The sequence below is a fragment of the Eumetopias jubatus genome, unplaced genomic scaffold (assembly GCF_037043125.1).
Source record: "Eumetopias jubatus isolate StellerSeaLion01/CBP00866 unplaced genomic scaffold, mEumJub1_p1.0 scaffold_10, whole genome shotgun sequence".
Lineage (NCBI taxonomy): Eukaryota > Metazoa > Chordata > Mammalia > Carnivora > Otariidae > Eumetopias > Eumetopias jubatus.
The window spans coordinates 26,972,369-26,987,955 of NW_028274816.1; the positions used below are offsets into that span (position 1 = coordinate 26,972,369).

The following is a 15,587-nucleotide window of genomic DNA, read 5'->3' on the forward strand; positions in this document are numbered from 1 at the left end:
ACATAGCAAATGCATGATGTCAGATAAAATGTTTAAAACTTGCCTTTTGAAAAAATGTTTAAGAAACACAGTGATGACTTAAAAAGTTGAGTAACAGTATAGATAATGTGCAGACAGGGAAAACATCATTGACAGCACATTTCTCAAATCCATTCTCTGATCTATCTGCAGGTTTGAACTGATTAATTCAGGAAATGTGCAGCTGGAATTCAACTGGGTCTCAGAAGAGACTGCAAAGGCTGTCAGTTTTGCAATGCCAGATAACCAAGGTAAACCAATTAGTAGGAGAGCCTTGTTCATGGAGCAGTGAGCACTGCTCCAATGGCCCTCTCAGTAGCCAAGGAGAAGCAGAGCAAATGTCTCATGGTGTCTGCAGAGCCAAACGGGCCTGAGAAACTCAAGAGCTGACCTCTGTCCTCCTGGAGCCTGGACCCTGGCCATCCACTAGGCCAGCACCCTGGCCACAGAGCCCTAGGAATCTTGTTTTTCAGGCCTTAGCCTCTTGGGACATTACAGACCCTTGCAGAAGCTATGAACTGTCTCCCCAAGGAAATACATACCCATACCCAATTTGATACACATAAAGCACTTGGGAAAGGGCTCAACACTTGGTGGACAAATACTCATTACTGTTGTTGCAGTTTTGGAGACTCACAGACCTTTTGAATGGGCCCTTATCCATGGGCCCCCAGATTGTGAACCCCTAGTTTAAAACAATGATTCTCCAAAAATTATGTTCACAGCCCATTATTCTTAAGGCAGAAGACCCAGAGACATCTCCTTGACCCACCCCTTTGAGCCAAAAGGAAAAACTTTAGAAACTTGATAGAATTCATGGAAGTATTTTCATGAATCTCCTACAAGAGATATGAGCCAATTCCTTACCCCTAGTGCCCAAAATTAAGTATACCTGTTGAAGAGGTGAGCCCACAGACCCCACAGAGGGTCCCTCAGGACCTGTGAGTGGGCTGCCTTCCACCTGCCCTCCCACTGCAAATGCTGAATATCACTGGCTGTCTCTGTTGGCCCCCAGGTTCCTCTCAAAAAGACCAACTTAGCCAGGGCACACTGCACACGGTCAGCACCCTGGACAGTGCCATCGACCCCTGGAACGAAGTTTCCCTGCCACCCTTCTCTGTGGAGCCCTCCTCAGGCACTGTGCCTGCAGGGAAGACTCAGAAGCTCAAAGTGAAATTCTCCCCGCTGGAGGTTGGAGACTTCGAGGGCAATCTTTTCTGCCAGTAAGGAGACGTGCTCCCCAGAACAAAGCTCTGCATCTCCTATCCTCTCTTCTGTCCCACCACTACTACCATTCTGTCCAGCCTTTGGCCCCTCCACAGCCCCCAAACTGTCACATTTCCCTTTGGGAAGATTCAAAGGGGCCAGGATTTGGAAGATACGGAGAATTGGGTCTTTTGTATTACTCACCAACACTCTCTAGACTCTTCCTCCTGCCCCCTTCCCCCTTCCCAGCCACATTCAGAATTCCACTGAGCAACACAATGGCTGACAGATAGATGGGTTCCAGTCCTTGGGCATGTATGAACTTAAACAAAAACTTTCTTGTAACTTTTCTGACACTTGGTTTCCTCATGTAGAAAGCAAACAAGAATACCCACCTTGTACAGTCGCCATGAACATTAAATGAGTCAATTCACGTGAAGACTTAGCACAGAACCTGGCACACAATAAGCACAATACACCCACATGGTGGTAGTGGAGGCAGTGGACCTGATACATCAGTGAGGAATAGAGGGTGCCCACACCCAATTCTAGAAAAGCCAATCCAGTAACTTCTAGCAATGAAAACCTCGGATGTGCTTTCCCAGGAAAGCTCCATGCAGAACACCCACCTTACAGAGGAACTGTATGAACCCTGGCATGGGGTAGCGAGAACTATGTGAGCCATAAGAGCCTTGTGGAGCCCCTGCAATCCACCACAGGGACCCCTCCTATGTCTGGGCTACCTAAACTTGGTGCTGGGGCTAAGTCTGCTCACATCCAGTTCACCTTTTCTGAGGAGATGAGACTACTCTTCTAGGATTTCTCTGTCAATGTTCGTTGACAGGAGATGCCTATGAGAGGACCCAGAGGGTAAGATTCTGTGCTCAATTTACAGCAGGGAGATTTTTGTCACCACTACTGGAGGGATAACTTGGGGCCACACTTAGATACAGAAAAGGAGCCAGAATTCAGCCTCCTCCTCCTCAGCCCATTCATGCATTCATCCACTCAACAGTTAATGAATGAACACCTACCATGTATCATGCACTGTTCAGGGACTGAGATTATGTTGTTGACCAGGACAGACCCAATGTCTGTTTTCATGGAGCTCACATTCTGTTGGATATAATAATTCATTTCCACCCAACTCAGAAAGCAACGATTGATTTAAAAATAAGTAAGAATAAGTAACCTTATCCTCTCAGGATTCCCAACTTGCCGCCTGGAGAGCAAGGTCCAGTCCTATCGACAAAAGGGCGGAGCTTCTTGCCCTTCTGCCATTTTGACCTGAAACACTCCGACTATATCAGCGGTCATCGGCGCAACCCAGATCTCCGAGGGCCTAGTGGTGGGGCTCTGGACTCAAACACCCGGGTGATTGAGTTCACCAGTGTGGGCATAGGAGGGAAGAGCCTTCGGTGAGTTGCCTAGGTTTGCATCAGTTGAGTTCCTATCAGTCCCTTCTACAGAACGTAGAGGAAGAATTCAGGGAAGTCAGTGAGGCTAATTCCTAGAAGCAGGCTTGAACTACTGGGGTTGGACTTCGGAGAACTGCTCCAGTAAGAAAGCTGGATTTTGTCTCCTTAGCATCAACACTGGGGAAAATTTGGAAGATATAAACATAGAATCTCTGACCACCACCTTAACCACAGAGGATCACTGGGGCAGAAGGACCCTGGGCATCGTTATTACTCCAAAGTCCAAAACTCTAGCCATAGTCTGGAGCCCCAGTTGAGATGCAGTTTTCATTTCTATGGTAATGAAGTGCCCAGACAAGTTCTACTTCCCAGATAGGGGGACTGTGCTAGGGAAGGTCGTAAGAAAGTTTCTGTTATTCCTCAACCCCCCATTTCACTCTCTGCTATCAATTCTTCCCCCTCGACCAGGACTTTTACAATCCTGAACCCCACTAATAGCACTTACACCTTCTGCTGGATCTCTGAAGAAACTGAAAGTCTCCAGAACCCTCCAGCCTTCACATGCCTTACAGAGAAGGGCTTTGTCCACCCGGAAAAGAAAGCTGAGGTATGTGTGTGAATGAAGACCACCAGACCAAGGACTTTAATCATTCTCTCTCTCTCCCTCTGCTTAGCACGTGTGCTGTAGACCATAGGTAGAGTGAGGGAGAACAGCCCAAGTATGCATCAATCAATAAGTATTTCTTGAATGGCATAGACATTAGGCAGTCCTCATGAACAGGACAGACCTGAGCTCTCTTGGTTGGCCATAGAGAGATGGAGAGCTCTAGCATTTGCAGTTTTAAAAACTGAAACTATTAAAGCGGGCAAGGGGAGCTGGGCACTAATGGGCACTAGGACCCATAGAGTAACAGGAAGACTTATTTTTTTCCCAAGGGACTGACAGTGGTAAAAGGATACAGATGTGTTTTTACTTGGTTGGGCCAAAGGGCAAAACAGAAAAGTGAGTCCTGTCCCACAGCTCAGTCCTCAAGTTTACACAGTGGTAGTGGGTATGGGGTCAGACTTAATGAAGCATGAATTCATTGGCGAAAACAGATCTATGGGCCCCGTATCCTGTAAGTTCCACAGAGAATCTCGGAGGCAGAAATAAATCCATGAAATAGAAATTAAGAATTCAAATGCCTTCAGGAAGGTCCCACAAATGAATGGAGCAAGCCAAGGGAACGATGACACGGAACGCTGAGCCCAGCACTGGCTGGCTGCCGTGCTTCTCTGTCAGATGAACACACACAGACAAGTAGACCCAGGGTTGCCAATTTTCCCAAACTTTTTAGGAAAAGCCAAAATTCCATATTTCTCTCAGATTCTATGTTTACATACCAAACAAAGACATGGTGTGAAATACGGCAGCCCAGCCATCAGAGGCTATGGGTGGGGTAGACCTCTCGGGGGGGCCTGTGGGCAGGGCAAACACACATTGATATTGCTGGAACAGCCACACTTACATGCCTTCACGGAGACAGTAGAAAGGTAGGGGTGACCTGGTAACGTCAGCCATCATAACCCCAGCACCCGTAAGCCTCCAAGGGCATGTGGAGCAAGCAAAAAGAAACGCTTTTTACCCTTCTGTTCCAAACTGTCTTCTTAGATTATCTTCCAGTTCACACCTTTCCATCTGGACATCACAGAAGCATTCTGGACTTTCTTAATCCCCGAACACAACATCACCGTCCCTTTCCTACTGGTAGGCAAAGCCACTGATCCTCTCATCAATCTGGACAAGTCACACCTCAACTTCAGTTGTCTCCTCATTGGTAAGGCTGCCCTGTTGGTTTATGTTTGAGTTGGTGTGACCTGTGAGCAGGAGGAGTAGGGCTGACTCAGCAATGAGCTCCGGGAGCAGACTTGGGTGGAAAACTTTTCCTGGTGCCAGAGGTACTCTATCACTGTTCGCAAAGCCATGAAATATTTACCTCTCAATCTAATTTCCATCAGCTATCTTCTAAACCCACACACTAATAACCTAAGAAAATGTAGGAGCCTTGCTACAGATCCTACTTGTTAGATTCCTTGAAGACCCGGACTGGCTGCATCCATTTCCAGAGCCTCACGTGATCCCCATCTTACTTGCATGTGCCTCTGGAGGATGGGCTGTATTTGTTTGCCTCTCAGTCTGTGCCACAGTGGTCAGATTTCTCTGCCATCCTTTCATGCATTTATTCAGCTCAACAAATATCTCTGGGCCCCTTGTATGACCCAGGCACTGTTCTGTGAGCTGAGAATGCCGCGGGTAAAGCCAAAGTCCCCATCCTCACGGTGGTTACAGTCTAGTAATAGAAAGCAGACCACCAAGGGATGCCTGGGTTAAGCGTCTGCTTTCAGCTCAGGTCATGATCCCAGGGTCCGGGGATTGAGTCCGCATCAGGCTCCTTGCTCGGTAAGGAGCCTGCTTCTCCCTCTGCCTGCCACTCCCCCTGCTTCTGCACTCGCTCTCATTCTTGCTCGCTCGCTCTCTCTCATTCTCTCTGACAAATAAATAAAATCTTAAAAAGAAAAAAGAAAGCAGACTACCAAAAAAGAAAAAAGAAAAATATATAGCATGTCAGATGTTAATAAGTATTCTAGAGAAGAATAAAGCAGAGTAGGGAGAATAAAGGATGCCAGGAGACAATGGGAAAGTGACATTTGATCAGAGACCTGAAGGAAATAAAGGAAGTGATCACCAGGTCCCTTATCACATGACATGGATGTGGGGTGTGTGTGTGTGTGTGTGTATGTGTGTGTATGTGTGTGTGTGTGTGTGTGTGTAAAATACAACTAAAGCCAGAGGATGTTTTAGTAACTTATTAGATTCTTATATTTAGAAAAGTGATATTCTTTATAATAAGACAATCAATCTGTTATATAAGGAAAATTTTAATCTCTCTCCACCCATCCTTTCCATCAAGGGAAACCCATGTTAACAGTTTATTAGTAATATTTCCATACATTTCTTGTACTGATACATATAAGTAGGTGGGAGGAGATTATGATGTTTCAGAAGGTTTTGAACAAATAAATGGGCAATATAGCATAAGAATAATAACAGCACTCTTAACTATAGAGAACAAACAGATGGTTGCCAGGGGGAGGGGTAGAGGGATGGTGATGAAACAGGTCATGGGGACTAAGGAATGCACTTGTCATGCTAAGCACCAGGTAATGTACGAAAGTGTTGAATCACTATATTGCACACCTGAAACTAATATAACACCCTATGTTAACTAACTGGAATTAAAATTAAATAAAATAAATAAAAACAGCAACAGCAAGACAAACAGAATTTAATCTGGGAATGCAAGGGTGGTACATTTCAGCATAATGATGAGATGTCAACAGATTAAAGAACCGTATGATCATATGAATATATACTAAAAAGCCATGGCAAAAATTCTAATAGTAAGATAGGAATAGAGGGGGAAACTTAAAGAGAGAAGACTAACCAGGGGCTCCTGGGTGGCTCAGTCAGTTAAGCATCCAACTCTTGATTTCAGCATAGGTCATGATCTCAGGGTCATGAGATGGAGCCCCAAATCGGGCTTTGTGCTGGGTGTGGAGCCTGCTTGGGATTCTCTCTCTCCCTCTGCCCCTCCCTCCCACGCCCCTCACACATACAGTCACTCTCTCCCTCTCTCCCTCTTCCTCAAAAAAAAAGAAGACTAACCAAAATCAAGAGGCAAATATTATCCTGTAATAAACCACTGAAACCACTTCAGTTAAAAATCAGTAATTGGGCAAGGATGCTCATTATCATCATTATTATTGAATACTTTCCTAGTGATTTTAGTTAGCAAATACAATAAAACAAGAAAATTCAATCATTGGCATAAACATTAGGGGGAAAGAGACAAAACTATCTTATTTGCTGTTGCTGGTGACTTCATACATAGAAAACCTCAAGAGGCTCTAGAGAAAAGCAAAACAAACCACTAGAATCAACAAGATAATTTAGTAGTTGAATACAAGACAGTTATGTAAAAATCAATAGTTTCTCTTTCTTTTAGCAATAAGCACCTAGAAACAGAAACAAAAAATCCATTCAATATTAACAAAACCTATATAATATCTAAGGATAAATGTAGCCAGAAAAGCACAGGACGTATATGAAGCAAACTATAAAATCTTATTAACGAGCCCCCAAACAAGATGTGATCATTTACAGTTCTCTCAAGATTAAATGCAAGTTTAATCAAGTTCCAATTAGAATCCCAACTGGTGTTGCCAGATAAAATACAGGATGCATAGTCCAATTTGAATTTCAGAAAGCAATGAGTAATTTTTTAGTGTAAGTATGTCAACATAAGTATGTCTCATGCAATATTTGGGACATACTTCTACTAAAAATATATTTCCTAAATCTGGCAACCTTAATCCCAAAAGGACTGGAGGTGAGGGGAGAACTGAATAAAATGATTCTAAAGTATATGTAAAAAAACAAATGCTCTACAATAGTCAAGGAAAGTAAGAAAAAGCAAAAATAGTGACAGAAGATGTATTCAGGCCCTGTCAGGACTCTCAGGACATACCTGAGCTCTGATGCAAAAGAATTTAATGCAGAGACTATTGACAAAGATATGGGCAGAGTTAAGGGGCCTACCAGGGAGGGTGAAGCCCTCATTAACAAAAGCAGGAAGGCATTAGTTCCAAAGAAACAAGGAGAGAAAATAATGTCATCAGAATCACCTAAGACAGCTGTGACCAAGGCAGAGGCGCCGCCTAGCAGGAGCAGGCAACTGATGGAATAAAGTTCTAGAAGGAAGAGATGGAATCTCGCCAGGGGAAGAAGGTCACCTGTAGAGCAGAAGGAAGGAAGAGCGGTAGTCAAAGACTGAAGAAGAGAGAAAAGAAGTTGAAGGGTTTTTTTCTAAGAAGGTTTCCTCTTGCCTGCGGAGCAGTATCTGCTAAGATGCTTTCAGGAGCAGGCATGAGGCCTTCAACTGAGGGCTGGTGTTTCCACCCTAGGCAGAGAAGCCAGGGAGACTGTGCATATCATCAACAAGGAGGAGCAGGGGTTCCATTTTGCCTTCCAGGACAACTCCCGATATTCTGAAGGTTTCAGCAACAGCCTGGTGCTATGTCCCATGGAAGGCTGGATCCCACCACTGTCCAGGTAAAGAAGAAGTCCCCCATGACTACACCCTCCCAAAATAGCAGGGGTTCTAGACCTGCTAGCCAGGAGAATCCATTCCCTTCAGAGTGCCCTGTCTCGAGTCTCTTCCAACTCTACAGTTTGTATGAACAATCCCATCCCTGTTGTATTTATTTCCCATTGTTCATGTTCCTGATAAACTGTAGAGCCCTGAGAACTTTAAGACCTTCTTCTCAATATTTTCTCTCCTGTTTATATTCTTTTCCTTGCTATCTATGAATTCATGAAGCAGTGACACACTGTGTCTGGCACCTCTTCCAAACTCATCATAACTTGGAAAGGCAATGCTTTTTCCTCATAGTGCATGTGCTAATCCATCAGGCTCATGTTCTTTAGCAGGTTATAGCAGGTTGGCCTGGTCAGCTCATCTGCTGTCTTCTTCCCCAACCAGGTTCCCAGTGGATATTTTCTTCACACCGAAGCAGGAAGGAGATGTGAACTTTAATTTGATCTGCAATGTGAAAAAGAAAGCCCACCCTCTGACCTTAAATGTCAAGGCTGAGGGATACACTATGAACGCAGAGGTTAAATGCAGGGACAGGACTGGCTTGATCACGCTCCTGACTCCTAAAGACACTAACCTTATCAACTTCTATGAGGTAAGAATGTGAGAGAGCCTTGCTTCATTCTCTCTCTCTCTCTCTCTCTCTCTCTCTCGTCTGTCTCTCTGTTTCCACACTGGCTGGGAAAGGCAGTACAAGTGAATGTTAGCTGAATCTCTCTGTTTCAAATGCCAGGGAGACCAGGAGAACAGAAACATGCCAGAAGCATCTCCATCCTCAGAACGCATATAGTTTTGATGTGAAAACCTATTTTATATTTCAGGGGGTGGAGAGATGATAGGGAAGGGAGGAACCCTTATATTAAACATACAGGAAGGATGTTTGTCTACCAAGGGAGGTCTAAAAATTAAATTGCTATCTTACTCTTCAGGTATGAGGATCCCCAACACTTAGTAGCACTTGCTGGAATATCTGACTACATTAATCCCATGATACTCAACTCACTAACATCATCTGTCATTCCTATTTCCCAAAGGATAGTTTTCCCCAAAATCTTACATATCCTAACCCCAGAGAAGGGAACCATGATTTCTGTTCCATCAACATACTACTCTGTTCTCTGTCTCTCAGGTAGAGCTGAACGAATGTGTTCAGTGTGAACTCAGCTTTATCAACACTGGAAAGTTCAACTTCAGCTTCCAGGCAGAGTTATCTGGCCCCAAAGCCCTGCTGCAGTACTTGGAATTTGCCCCCATTGATGGCAGTGTGGATGTGGGACAAAGTGCACATGCCTCCTTGTCTTTCCAGCCATTTAAGAAGTGTGTCTTGAAGGGCCTGGAACTTAGAATCAAGGTGAGACCATTTAACATTGTCTGATCCTGAAAGCACTCACAGCACTCTGTCTTGAGAGATTAACTCTCCTGTATGTTTCTTGTCTTCTCCACCCTGCCAGAAGCTCCTGGAGAGTGGTCATGTTGGAGATAGTCTCACAATCTCTAGTATAAAGGCCTTATCCACAGTTGAGGCACCTGGTGAATAAGTGTCCATTGAAAAGCAGTTGACCATCCATGCACTGGAATCCTATGCAGCTATTAAAATAAATAAGGGAGACAGATGGGAGGTGGAGAGGAAGCAAGGGAGACAAAATATGTATAACATTTTCCAAGATAAATTATTGAATGAAAAAAACAAGAAATTATGACGTCCACAGGAATGGCAGAGAAGGACCTTTGAAGAACTGCTCTTCCATAGTGATGAGAACACTGGCAAAAACTAGCAAAAGCAACCTTTTTCAGAATCTTGAAATTAACCAAGGGCTAGCAAGAATCCTAAGATCTTTTATTCAAGAAAAATGGCTGAATTGTGTGTATACACCTCATTTTATTTATTCATCTGTTGATGAACATTTAGGTTGTTTCCACATCTTGACTACTGTGAATAGTGCTATACTGAATATGAGAGTGTTAATATCTCCTCAAGGTCCTGATTTCACTTCTTTTGGATACCAAAGCCAAAGAAAGTCACCACAAGAAAAGAAAACCATAGGCCAAGATCCCTGATTAATATAGGTACAAAAATCCTCAACAAAATACCTGTAAACCAAATCCAAGAATACACTGAAAGGATCATACACTACAACCAAGTGGGACTTCTCTCTCAGATGCCAGGATGGTTCAACATACAAAAATCAATTAATGTGATATCTGACATTAACAGAATAAAGGATAAAAATCACGTGATCATTTCAATAGAAGTGGCAAAAAGCATTTGACAAAATTCATAACAAAAACTCTCAACAAACTAGGATTAGAAGGAAGGTACTCCCACATAATAAAGGTCATATATGAAAAGCTCACAGCTAACATCACACTCATTAGTGAAAAGCTAAAAGCTTTTCCTTTAAGATCAGGAACAAGGCAAGGATGCCCATTCTCACCACTTCTGGAAGTCCTAGGCAGAGCAATGAAACAAGAAAAAGAGAAAAGGTATCCAAATCAAATGAAAGAAAGAAGTAAAATTATCCCTGTGTGCAGACAACATGATCTTATATATAGAAAACCCAAAAGATTCCATTAAAAGAATCTGTTAGAATTGGGGCACCTGGGTGGCCCAGTCAGTTAAGCATCTGCCTTCAGCTCAGGTCATGACCTCAAGCTCCTGGAATTGAGCCCCACATCAGGCTCCCCAGTCAGTGGGAAGTCTGCTTGTTCCTCTTCCTCTGCCCCTCCCCCTGCTTGTGCTCTCTCTATCAAATAAGTAAATAAAATTTTTAAATTAAAAAAAATCTGTTAGAATTAATCAAATAACTCAGTAAAGTTGCAGGACACAAAGTCAACAAACAAAAATCAGTTGCTTTTCTATATGCTAATAAGAAGCTACCAGAAAAGAAAATTAGGAAAATAATCTTATTTACAATATCACAGAAGAGGATTCAATTCTCAGGAATAAACTTAACTAAGGTGGTGAAAGACTTGTATGTTGAAAACTACAAAATGCTGGTGAAAGAAATTAAAGACACAAATAAATGGAAAAACATCCTCTGTTTGTGGATGGAAAGCCTTAATATTGTTAAAATGTCCGTACTACCCAAAGCCATCTGTAGATTCAGTGCAATCCCTATCAAAATCCCAACGGAATTTTTTTTTACAAATACAGAAAAACAGTTCTACAATTCATACAAAACCACGAAAGACCACAAATAGCCAAATCAATCCTGAGAAAGAACAAGGCTATAAGCATCACACATCCTGATTTCAAAATATATTATAAAGCTAATATCAAAATAGTATAGTACCATCAAAATAGTATAGTACCAGCATCAAGACAGACCCTAAACCAGTGGAACGGAATAGGGACCCCAGAAACAAATGCACATATATATGGCCAACTGATCTTTGACAAGGTGCCAAGGATACCCAATGGGAAAGGAGAATCTCTTCAACAAATGATGCTGGGAAAACTGGATATCCATATGCAAAAGAATGAAACTGAGCCTTTTACACCATCCCCAGAAGTCAGCTGCAAATGGATTAAAGACTTAAACATAAGACCTGAAACCATAAAGCTCCTAGAAGACAATATCGGGGGAAAGTTTCATGACCTTGGTTTGGCAGTGACTTCATCGATATGACACTAAATGCACAGGCAACAAAAACAAAAACAAAGAAACGGGACTACCTCAAACTCAAAAGTTTCTGCACAGCAAAAGCGACAGTTGACAGAGTGAAGAGACATGGTCTTTATTCGTATACTCAAGGAGAAGGTGACTGACAGGGAACCAGGGGGTACAACAGTTGGAACCCACAGTCAGGTGCTGGACAGTCCATAATTTAGATGGACATGAAGTCATAGCACAGTCTAAAATAAAATTTTTTTTTCAGTTAGAAAAAAAAAAAAAAACGTAAAACTCCTAGCCTGGAACTCAAGGGCAATGTTGCAGCCGTCTTCCCTTGGGAAGAGCCAGGCATGCCACCTCAGAAGGAGCCCATCCCTTGGGAGAACTGTCTTTTTTCAGAACTTTCATGTCTTACGGAAAAAAGAAACATCACACACATCGTAGTACCTTCCTGCTCTAATTAGCAGAAGAGTTGAAGGTGGTCAATCTTAATCCTTTACAGGGAATCAGTCACAAAATACAAAGACTTTAAAAGCCTTAAGTAAGAAACTGTTTTTCAGTTTATGAAGTCACTTACGAAAACTTGTACCAATGACGTACCAATGCTTATTCTAATGATGTTTAGGATAAATAGGGGATATTTGTTTTAAATAAATTTTCAACTTAGGAAATTTCATATTATAAAGTTTCTGAAGAGCAAATTAAGGTGATGTCCCAACAGGCGCATATGTCATCTTGTTGAGAGTCCAGGTATGACCCATACTCTTTTATATTTCTCCACTCTTTCACCCTTGACATAGGGGCCTTTGACCTCCTTCTTGTCCTTTCCTGGTCACAAGGGGACCATCCGCCCTGCAGCCCTGGGTCTGCATTCAACGTGGAAATAAGAGGGAATTCCGAGCCTGAAGGCAAAATAAACAAAAAACCAACAACCAAACAAACTTTCCCAGAGAGACCGCCTCTGTATTCAAAATAGGACACCTTCTTGTCCTCTTCTGTTTATACCCTGATGACCAGAACTAGCTCTGATGACCTCCCTTAGTGTCCAGGAAGGATAGGAACTCTAGTATTTCCACCCCGGCACCTTGGCAACTAAGCAGAGTCCTGCTGATAGGGTACCCTTGGGAAGCAGATGGGGGACAGTAACTAGCAGTCTGCCACACCTCTGCCTTCCAGCTGAATCACGGCTGCAGGACCCAATGCAGGGTCTGATTGCAGAGTATCCCACTGTGCTTTCCTCAAGTAAACAAACTTCTTTTTTTAAAGATTTTCTTTATTTGACAGACAGAGACACAGCGAGAGAGGGAACACAAGCAGGGGGAGAGGGAGAGGGAGAAGCAGGCTTCCCGCAGAGCAGGGAACCCGATGCTGGGCTCGATCCCAGGACCCTGGGATCATGACCTGAGCCAAAGGCAGACGCTTAACGACTGAACCACCCAAGCGCCCCAAGTAAACAAACTTCTAACCTGTGAATCAGAATCTCTGCCCATGGAGTCCTGGCACCTGTATTTATTTTTATTTATTTATTTTTTTTTTGGAAAAGCACCAACTGCTTTCCTCCTTCACCTGAGGACTTGAGGAGCCCTTTGTTCACACTTCTAATCACTCTCTGCCTGCCATTCCCTCCCCACAGATCAGCCACGGCCCTACATTTCTGTGCAGCATCTCAGGCTGCGCTGTGAGCCCAGCTGTTCATTTCTCCTTCACCAGCTACAACTTTGGGACCTGCTTCATCTACCAAGCTGGGATGCCCCCATACAAACAAATCCTGGTTGTCACCAACAAGGAAGAAACGTCTATGAGGTACGCAGACTTCCCAGAGCTTCCAGAGGAGTCTGTAGCTCCTTGTGGGTCCTACAGGTGAAGTCCTGCCAAAACAGAAAAAGGAAGATTATGGGAAAGAATCAAATACAGCTGGGCATGAATCCCGAGTCTCCTTTCCCCACCACTAATACTTGGGTAGCCATGAGCTACTCTGCTGAAAAATCTTAAAATGAGGAGGGCAATACCAGATGACCTGATGAGAGGTTCATTGGCTTCCATTTACTTTCCCCACATAATAGATGTGGAAACCAAGGTTTGAAGAGTTAAAAAGTGAATTTGTCAGGCCATTACTTTGTAGTAAATAACAGATCTATGCCGAGCTTAAATCTTCTGATTAAAATCCAGCCTCTCTGCACCATCCCTGTGTAGAATGTTCCAGTACGGGTTTCTGGGCCTTATTCCAGACCTACTGAAACAGGATTTCCAGAGACTAGCCCAGAGACCTGTGTTTCCTCAAATCCCTCTAGGTTAGTACTATGCAAGAGAACGTTGCTGGACGGTGGAACTGTTACGTATCTGTGCTGTCCAGTATGGCAGCCTATAACTACATGGGGCTGCAGAGCACGTAAATTGTGCCTGGTGCAACTGAGGGACCAAATTTTTAATTTGTTAAATTTCACTTCATTTGAATTTGAATTTGAATTTGAATAGCCACTGGGTCTAGTGGCTACTGTATTGGATAGCACAGGCCTAAGTTCAAAGCCCACCTCTTCCCTAGCTGTGCGACCTTGGGCACATGTTCTCAACTCTCCTCGCCTGAGATGGTGGATAATAATAGCATCTCCCCTACGGGGCTATTAGGAGGATTAAATTAGGTACCCCAGAGAAAGTCCTGAGAACAGTGCCTGGAACATAGGAAACACTCAGTTATGGTTATCTGCTGCTGCTGCTGCTGCTGCTAGGATGATGATGGTTATCAACCTGAAGCATTCGTTACAAGAGTGTCATCTGATTTGAAATGCTAATTAAAAATCTTATCTACCTGTACTCTTTCCTACATGATTTAATTCAATCGGAGTCCTACGCGAAGGCGTTAAGTTCTGTTTATTGGCCTAGCTGGACTCCTTCTTTAAATGCCTGGAAGACAGACAAGGAAGCGTTGTAGTGGAGAGGTCTCGTGCCTTCCTACCCCCAGGTGGAATAGAGTGGACATTGTCTTCGAAGATGCGCTGTACTCGGGCAATTAGTGATGAACGAGAACAGCTCACCTTCGCGGAATGTCTCCTCTTTGCCCGGCTTGGTGACTGACTCAGGCGCTCTATTCCATTTCATGCTCACAACAAGCTTATCAAGTAGCTGTCACTAACCCAGCTTTACAGATAAGGCAACAGAGGCCCAAAGGGGCCAAGTAACTTTTCTCCGTTCTCATGGCTGGTTAGCGATTAGAGCCCGGATCCAAACTCCTGTCTCTCTGACTCAGAACACATACTCCTCTCCGCTGTGCTTTGCCACCCAGTTACTTAGGAAGCATTTCCTCCTCCTTTTTTTTCTTAGAAAGAGAGAGCACTTTCGCAGGGTGGGGGTGGGAGGAGAGGGGCAGAGGGAAAGGGATAGAGAATGTTAAGCAGGCTCCACGCCCAGCACAGAGCCCAGTGCAGGGCTGCATCTCACGACCCTGAGATCATGACCTGAGCTGAAATCAAGAGGCAGACACTTGACCTACTTAGCCACCCAGGCACCCCAGGAAGTATTTCCTTCCTTTGCATCGAGCAAAGGGCCACGGCACTTTTGAGTTTGAGGCCCAGTTCTGCCAAGATCTCAGGGTGTGATTTGGGGTAAGTAACTGGATTATGCCAGGGGGGCTTTGGGCTGGACCACTGCTGAGGTCGCTTCCAACCCTTACATCCTGTGACTGCAGGGCAGCAGGGCAGGAAATCCATCAGAACCCAGCTCAGAGAGACAAGGGGACAGAATTGGTCTTTCTGGGTGACTTAAACATGTGCTCTGACCTCCAGGAGCACAGGCTAGTGCTGCAGACCCTCTTCCTTTGTACACAAAATGGAAATATGCGGGCCCTCTAACTTCCACGCCTTCCTCCTGATTTTCTCTAGCTTAGACTGTCTGTACACCAATACCACGTACCTCGAGGTGAACTTCCGTGTCGATGTGATAAAGCCGGGAAAGACACTGGAGATTCCAATCACCTTTTATCCTCGAGAAAGTATCCAATACCGAGAACTCATCCCCTTTGAAATCAATGGGCTCTCACAACAAATAATTGAAATCAAAGGGAAAGGCACTGAAATGAAGGTAAGAGACGGTTGGTGAGAGCCTCGGGCTTGGCACCCTCCTTTTTGCCCTCCCAGTCACCT

At 44.0% G+C, this 15,587-nt stretch overlaps 1 protein-coding gene across 3 annotated transcripts in view; it reads left to right on the forward strand.

Annotated features, from left to right (window-relative positions):
- HYDIN (HYDIN axonemal central pair apparatus protein) overlaps nucleotides 1-15,587 on the forward strand; it is a 312,800-nt gene that overhangs the window by 270,984 nt on the left and 26,229 nt on the right. For all 3 annotated transcript variants that reach the window (XM_088027478.1, XM_028090615.2, XM_088027479.1), the window contains exons 67-76: nucleotides 172-269; nucleotides 1,034-1,241; nucleotides 2,430-2,642; nucleotides 3,111-3,249; nucleotides 4,294-4,459; nucleotides 7,647-7,794; nucleotides 8,225-8,432; nucleotides 8,967-9,188; nucleotides 13,085-13,254; nucleotides 15,327-15,525. In XM_088027478.1, the coding sequence (XP_087883604.1) occupies nucleotides 172-269; nucleotides 1,034-1,241; nucleotides 2,430-2,642; nucleotides 3,111-3,249; nucleotides 4,294-4,459; nucleotides 7,647-7,794; nucleotides 8,225-8,432; nucleotides 8,967-9,188; nucleotides 13,085-13,254; nucleotides 15,327-15,525 (1,771 nt within the window). The remainder of the gene's footprint in view (nucleotides 1-171; nucleotides 270-1,033; nucleotides 1,242-2,429; nucleotides 2,643-3,110; nucleotides 3,250-4,293; nucleotides 4,460-7,646; nucleotides 7,795-8,224; nucleotides 8,433-8,966; nucleotides 9,189-13,084; nucleotides 13,255-15,326; nucleotides 15,526-15,587) is intronic.